The 7,600-nt window shown below is 41.8% G+C and overlaps 1 protein-coding gene across 1 annotated transcript; it reads left to right on the forward strand.

Moving 5' to 3' along the window:
• The first annotated feature begins 913 nt into the window (after nucleotides 1-913).
• LOC141251115 (uncharacterized) lies at nucleotides 914-3,247 on the forward strand. Its single transcript, XM_073670235.1, has 4 exons — nucleotides 914-995; nucleotides 1,116-1,172; nucleotides 1,854-2,138; nucleotides 3,153-3,247. The coding sequence occupies exons 1-4, from the start codon at nucleotides 914-916 to the stop codon at nucleotides 3,245-3,247; spliced, it is 519 nt and encodes a 172-aa protein (XP_073526336.1).
• The last annotated feature ends 4,353 nt before the right edge of the window (nucleotides 3,248-7,600 follow it).

The following is a 7,600-nucleotide window of genomic DNA, read 5'->3' on the forward strand; positions in this document are numbered from 1 at the left end:
GAAAATCCATGCTTTTTTATGTGATAAAAGTGAATGCTTATGTGATAAAAGTTCATTCTTATATGATCAAAGTGCATAACTATACATGCATAAAAGGGCCTTCAGTTTACACTTTTAGGCTTCCGACATGTATTTTTTGACATGCATAAAAGGGAATCTGACTCATATTTTTAGGCTTTTGACATGCATTTGTTCTTTACATGCATAAAAGGGCATCCGACCTGCATTTTTTTATATGTATAAAAAGGCTTTTGGCTTACATTTTGTTCTAGCTTATCTGATAGCTTAGATTTTGTCATATATTACACCATGAATTACACCAAAACAGCATCCTACCAACAATAAGTAATTAGTTTTAAAAAATTAGTTTTGAATAATTATATATAACAGTCTACAAGCTCGTAACCTAATGATAAGGTTATGAGAGACACATCTAGAAGTTTAGGGGTTCGATTTTTGGAAGCTTTTTTTTGTTTGAAAATAGGAAGAAAAAAAAGTAATGAAAGATCTGGAGTATGGTCATCCTAAAACATCTTACAAAAATCATCCTTTCAATCATACCTAATACCCGGGAGACCAAGTTTTACAATACGATGAGCAACTTGTATGTTGGCTTATTAGGTGGCTTATTTAAAAAAACAATTATTTGTATAACAAAAATAAATATGAAAATCGGCCGAATATATACGCCGGCAAGTGGGGTCTACGGACAACCACGCACAGCAAATACACGCTTTCTAGTCTCTCCCTCCGTTTGTAGTCGAAACTGTAAAACACCAATTCATAGAAACCGTCAGAAACCATAGTGGGTGACAGCCAGCGACGAAACTCCTCTCAAGCATCCAAACTCGATTGATTTGGGAAGTCAATACCCTACGAATTTGTGCAAATCCAGGAAAAAATCTACTACACCATGGCTTTGGATCCACTCCATTTGCTGGGTTTCCTTGTTTTTTCTCTTATGGCTAGCTGGGCATCTTCCTCTATGATTTCAAGTACTATTCTCTTCCCATTTACCTAATTTTAGCTCGTTTAGAGGAGTTCGCATACGAATTTGTGTTCTTGGTACTTGAATATATAGCTGCTCTCTTCAATTTGTAATGTTTTATGTGCAGATGCTGTTTTCGAATCTCATGGATCTACTGGGCGTTCTTTGCTTCAGACTCTGAAAAGTAAGCTGTTATATTTTGGATTTAACTCCTAATCCGTAATTGCTGTCGAATTATATGCAAATTTGAGAATATAAATTGACCATAGTAGTTTGGTTTATGTTTATGTTCAATTAGGGTTCTTCTGTCACCTGAAGTTGACTGAAAAGTTTATCCTTCGATCCATGTCTCAATCCTCGATTACACTTAGTTTTATGGATGAAACATTTTAATGATTTTGTATCTTTTGATGACTTTCAAATTTTATGTTTATGATGATCTTCCTTATCTGCTTCCGTGTCTTTCATCTTCTTACTGAAATTGGATCATTAGGCTTATTTTCAATTGATCTGCCTCGATAACCTATTTTCAATTTTCATCATCTGCGAAGATGATCAAACTTTGTTCGTCTAGCTTTCCCCCTCTTTGTATCAAATGAAACTTGTGCAGCCTATCAAGTAAAGCAAATGAACAGACAAGTTTATGGAGTAGAAATATTACTTCTACTGGATGCTAGTTGACTAATTTCTTCCTTTCCATGTCTTAAAATGTCATGAGTTACAGCTTTAATTGGTAGAAGGTGAATATGTCTATTGATGAGTGTTTCATCCCTTATGTGCAATCAAGCTGCATCATTGTCATCTTGATTCTTGCTTTAGATGATGAATATGTAGTTAGTTTAAATTTCTGTCATGTAATTTTCAGGCTGTCCGGTTGACTTTGAGAACCAAAACTATACTATCATCACCAGCAAATGCAAAGGACCGACATTCGCTGCTGAGAGCTGCTGTAGTTGTTTCAAAGAATTTGCTTGCCCATTTGTGGATGAAATAAACGACTTATCAACGGACTGTGCAACCACAATGTTCAGCTACATCAATCTGTATGGTAAATACCCACCTGGACTCTTTGCCAATGAATGCAAAGAAGGTAAAAACGGTCTTGACTGCTCAAATTATACCACGTCTATGAAATCTACCAACTCACATAGTAAGAACAGTGCTGAAATGGCATTCGTTCTTTCTCCAATGGCGTTGATCTCATCTTGCATTGTCACCTTGCTCTTGCTTCTTGTCGTTTGAATCCACGAATTCTACTGATCTATTCTATTCTTTGGTTCAAATCTTATTTGGGAAATACCTGAGGTGTGAACATTGTACTCATCTTTGTGATATGCATATATATATTGTAGTCTATAATAGACTTTTTGCACTATGTTTGAGAGTATAAAAGAAATATGTATTTTGCTGAATTTGAATCTTTTTCAGCATTGTATTCATATATGGATATGCATTATCGGGCTATTTGCTATATTCATGATGTTCAAAGGCAACAATCTTTAGAGCTGCGTTCGACATCTGCTCAAATTAAATGAAATTGGTCCTAAGATGATTTTCCACTTCTTCGTCTAATGGTTTTTGACGGAAAAAAAAGTTCATCTCCCACCTCCAACATTATGGGGAATTTTCATCTAATTTGTTGCTTTTTACATCTAACCTTTATTTCGTCCAATATTTTTATTTCATCAATCTTTTTATCTAGTTTTGTTTCATCTATCACATTTCATCTAGATTAAATTTTTGGATTTTTGGAGTAAATCACCCGTTATATGTCAGAATTTGTACTAAATCATCCGTCATAGTTGACTTTTCAGTAAACCACCAGATGTTTGTTTTTTCTTACCAAACACCACCTACGAGCTCTTTCCGCCCATTTTTCTGTTAAATCCGTGGAAAAGACTCGTTCGCCCCTTGTTTTTTAGCAAAAATTACCAAAATTATCGGGTCTTTATTCCAATTATACTCTTGTCTCCTTGCTCACACCTCTTTTCCTTCCCAAAAATTCAACATTATTAGTATTATTGAATCTCTCAAATAAACGCATGAACTATATACCCAAAAATTCAGCATTATTAGTCTTACTTGATGGAAAGCAAATTTAGGATGGTGGACGAGCTTCGGTGGGGATGAGTTTCTGGAATAGCAAGGTTAGTTCCCAACCTAGAACTTCACCGAGAAGTCGAAGGTTTAGAAGAATTCAGCCTAGATGGGGATTATGATAAGAAGAATCTCCACGAAGACTATGAATCCGAAGAATAGCAGAATAGAGAGTTGTTTAGGGTAGGAAATTGCATTGATTTTAATGAATGAATCTCAACTAGCTTACAAACGAAATATTTATAGCTATTCTTAACCCTAACGGTTCAATAAAGGCGACCCGGGAAAGAATCGTAAAGAAAATCCGAGAAGAGCGAAAATCGCTCATTAAAAGAATATCCCGGAACGAACCGGTTTATTTAATAAAATCTAATAAAATCATTCTCCCTGTTACAATACTCCTCGGTTCAGCACATCCTTGTCCTCAAGGGTGGAACTCGGGGTACTTGGCGATGAAGTCTGTGTAGAACTCCCATGTAGCCATGTCAGGCGTTTCTCCTTTCCAGTGAACGAGAACCTTGGTTGCTGCCTTATTTTTGCGGTTAACCATTTTCCGTTCGACTATCGCTTCCGGTTCCTTGGCTGTCCCGATGTCGAGGAGGAACTGCGGCAGACCCAAGACCGAGAAGGGCGGATTTGGACAGAGTTTAAGCTGACTTACATGGAAGACGTTGTGGATGGCTGAGGATGCTGGCAACTCGAGCTTGTATGCAACAGAACCAAACCGGTCGAGAATACGAAAGGGCCCGTAAAACCAAGGAGATAGTTTATGGGGAACCCTCCTGTTTTTGAGCGATTGTTGGCGGTACGGCTGCAACTTTAAGTAGACGTGTTCGCCGATCTGAAATTCCCGGACCGAGCGCTTAGCATCAGCAAATTGTTTTTGGCGATTCTGAGCTCGACGTAAGTGGAACTTAAGCAACTCCAAAAGTTCATGTCGCTTCTGCAAACTGCAGTCAACCACGGCGGAGGAGCTTTCACCCGGGAGGTATGGTAGGTGGACTGGTGGTGGCTGACCGTAAATGACCTCGTACGGCGTGCTCTGCGCAGAGGAGTAGAAAGTGGTATTATACCACCATTCGGCCAGCGGCAGCCATCGGCTCCACGTGTGCGGGGCATCAGCTGTCATACACCTCAAATATGTTTCAAGGGTTTTGTTCGTGAATTCTGTTTGGTCGTCCGTCTGCGGAGGATAAGCGGAGGAGAAGCGCAGGTCGACCCCATGAACGCGGAACAACTCTTTCCAAACCTCGCTGAGAAATGTCGGATCGCGATCACTAATTAGAGACTGAGGCATGCCGTGCAATTTGAACACATTGTCAAGGTACAACTGAGCGATGTCCAAAGTTGTGTACGGGTGCGAGAGTGCAAGAAAATGAGCGTTCTTGCTCAATCGATCCACTACGACCAGAATACAATGCTTACCGAAGGAAGGGGAGAGACCTTCAATGAAATCTAAGCTCACGGATTCCCATAAAGAGGCGGGCAAGGGTAGGGGTTGCAGCAAACCCGGTTTCGCGGCAAGATCGTACTTGTTCTTTTGGCAGATCGGGCAATTGCGAACATAGGTCTGTATCTTGGTAGTCATGCACGGCCAGAAGAATAGTGATTTGACGCGTTGAAGGGTAGCGTCTCGACCGGAATGACCGCCTATAGAGGAGTCATGTAGCCATTGCAGGATGCTCAACTTGACTGCCGAATCGTTTCCAACGACGAGCTTATTCTTGTAGCGCAACTCGTCATTTGAGATAGAGTAAGACGGGTGGCTGTCGGGAACCAGGCGCAGATCTGAAATCAGTTTGCGGAGGTTTGCATCGGTCTGCCACAGTAGTTGTAGCTTGTCGAATAAATCCAGGCAAGCATGAGTGATTGTGATGGCGAGTAGTTGCGAGCCGGTAACTCGGGAGAGTGCGTCAGCCGCGACATTCTCCTTCCCCTGTTTGTATTGTATCTCGTAACTATACCCCATGAGCAGTGTTCTAAAAAGCCCGCCTAGGCGGCGCCTAGTCCCCTCCTAGGCGCTAGGCGGCACCCTAACGTTCCGACTAGGAGCTAGTCCTTTTTTCTAGGTGGTAGAAAAAAAAATCCCCCGCCTAGGCGTTATGTTTTTTTCTAGGCGGGGGTATGCGTTTTTTTAAAGGGATATGCGTTCTTATTTAGGTTAAAAGTTAAAAAACAGTCCCATCCTCTCATTCGTCCCATGCCTCCGCCTCTCACCTCTCACCCCTATCCCTCTTAACTGAAAACTTTATCGTCCCTACTGCCTACTGCCTCCCACCTCCATCTTGTCATGCCGTCACCTCTCGTCCCACCGACTGCCTCTCACCTCACCTCACCTCTCGTCCCGCCTCTCACCCTCGTTAGGCTCTCCCTTCCCCTCTCCCTCGTACTGTGACCAATGTCCACTAAGAGCCTATGACTACAACTATGACTTATGAATAATTATTTAATATTATTTACGTTGAAACATGTGTTGAAAACTATATGATTTTTGCTTGTTCTAGTCTTGTAGATTTTCTTTACGACGAATACTACAAAGTCTATGAATTTTGGATGATTAATGAGCAAATTATATGATTATATTAAAATTACATAGTTAAATCATAAATTACTATGAAAATTATGAATCAATATATTTCGCTTTAGTTTTTCATATAAGGAAATTATACTAAAATATAAAAATAAGTGTTATAATATTGATCCGCCTAGGCGCTAGGCCCCCCTTCACCGCCTAGCACCCGCCTAGCGTTTTTTAGAACATTGCCCATGAGTTTTGAAAGCCAAAGGTGCTGAAAGGGCGTGGTGACTTTCTGCTCGAGCAAGTATTTAAGACTCCTTTGGTCGGTACGAATGATAAAAGGGCGGTGGGTGAGATAAGAGCTCCAGGACTGCACTGCGTGAACCACGGCGAGTAGTTCTTTCTCGTAGACAAACAACGCTTGTTGGCGTGGACCCAGCGCACGGATGATATAGCAAAGTGGGTGGTGCTCCTGCATTAACACGACCCCAATGCCCGAGTTTGAAGCATCGGTTTCCACAATGAATGGCTTATCAAAATCCGGTAGAGCTAAGACGGGAGACGAGCTGAGGACGTCTTTTAGTTTCGCAAAAGCGGAGGCAGATTCATCAGTCCAGGTGAAAGCGTCCTTTCGCAGAAGAGAGGATAGCGGGCGGGCGATGACGCTGTAACCCCGGATAAATCGCCGATAATAATTTGCCAGCCCTAAGAAGCAGCGCAATTGCCGTTGATTTGTCGGTGCAGGCCAGTTCTGAATTGCGGCTATCTTACTGGGATCAGTACTGACAGGTGTAAAATAGTCGTTGGCCCTATCAAAAATAATCCAACTAAAGTATCCACTAGTGAAGTGGTAAGTCGGAGTCGAGTCCCAAGGGAGCCACAACGATAGCTTAATTCAATTTGTGTTACCAAATAGTAATTGGGGGGGTTTGGTTTGTAAACTAGCTAGCAATATTAAAACGTGAATTGTTGGATTTTGTAAACTTATAACGATGGAAAACTCACTCTTTAGCATCAACGCATTATTCTTATGGAAAGTTGATCATCGAATTCTATAAAAGTTATGTTCTTTAAATAAATAATCTAGTTGTCCTACTCTTTGTTCGTAAATAGCAACTAGTCCAAATAGTCCTAGAAACCCTTGTTGTACGCAATAACCAAAGAAATCCTAAGGTTCAACTACTCAACAACATAAAGATCAAAGATATGTAGACATATGCAATACCATTGGCAAATCACCGATACATAGCTCTATCTATCCTAGTTTTACCTATGGTACACGGGATACTTACCATCCCTGGGTCCGCGCGCTTGGTAGCCATCTTTGGTTGGATGGTTGTAGAGACCCTTCCGCTTACCTGTACCTTTTGCCTTCCTTGCAGCTTCTTGTTTGTTTTCGTAGTGCACATCTCCCTCAATTGTGTAGCAAAACGGGGCACCTTCTTGGCGAGTTGGAGTAGATAACTATTCCCCTGGCATTTCCCGAACCTCTTGAGGATCTCATCGTCATCCCGAACGTCATCCTCTGGAAGTCGCGGTCGAGAGTCGGTGTCGCGGTCGAGACATTTTTCGGAAAATTCTTCATCTTTTGGATCACCGCCATCTCGATCGAGAGGTTGGAGTCGCGGTCGAGATTTCTCCTCAGGGGTAATGTCGCGGTCGAGAGTTTCTAGTCGTGATCGCGAGTTCTTCTCGGGGCTAAAGTCTCGGTCCAGACTTTCATGTCGCGGTCGAGACATCTCCGCAGTCTCTTCCTCCTCGTCTTTTTCAGGGCCCTTTTCCTCTCCTTGCGTTGAGATTGCACTTACATTCTCTCGCGGTGCTGCTACGGCCTGAGATGGTAACTTTCCCGAGCCTTGCTTTTGAAGATTGTTGACCGCCTCCGCTATCTGATCCTCCTGCTTTTCTAAGCTCCTTATGCTCGACTCCATCGTTTGTACGTGGGTTGTAAAGTGCTTGGACAAGGATTCGAGCATCTCCCTCAGTGATGGTTCGTC

The sequence above is a fragment of the Phyllobates terribilis genome, unplaced genomic scaffold (assembly GCF_046119375.1).
Source record: "Phyllobates terribilis strain yellow unplaced genomic scaffold, ASM4611937v1 Scaffold_6669__1_contigs__length_42879, whole genome shotgun sequence".
Lineage (NCBI taxonomy): Eukaryota > Metazoa > Chordata > Amphibia > Anura > Dendrobatidae > Phyllobates > Phyllobates terribilis.

What these genes read in the sequence shown, in the direction of transcription:
- LOC141251115 (XM_073670235.1), top strand. Translation starts at nt 914, where the DNA reads ATGGCTTTGGATCCACTCCATTTGCTGGGTTTCCTTGTTTTTTCTCTT. An exon ending in ATCTTCCTCTATGATTTCAA is followed by an intron (nt 996 to 1,115) that starts GTACTATTCTCT and finishes TTTTATGTGCAG; the next exon opens with ATGCTGTTTTCGAATCTCAT. An exon ending in GAAATCTACCAACTCACATA is followed by an intron (nt 2,139 to 3,152) that starts GTAAGAACAGTG and finishes TTCCCAACCTAG; the next exon opens with AACTTCACCGAGAAGTCGAA.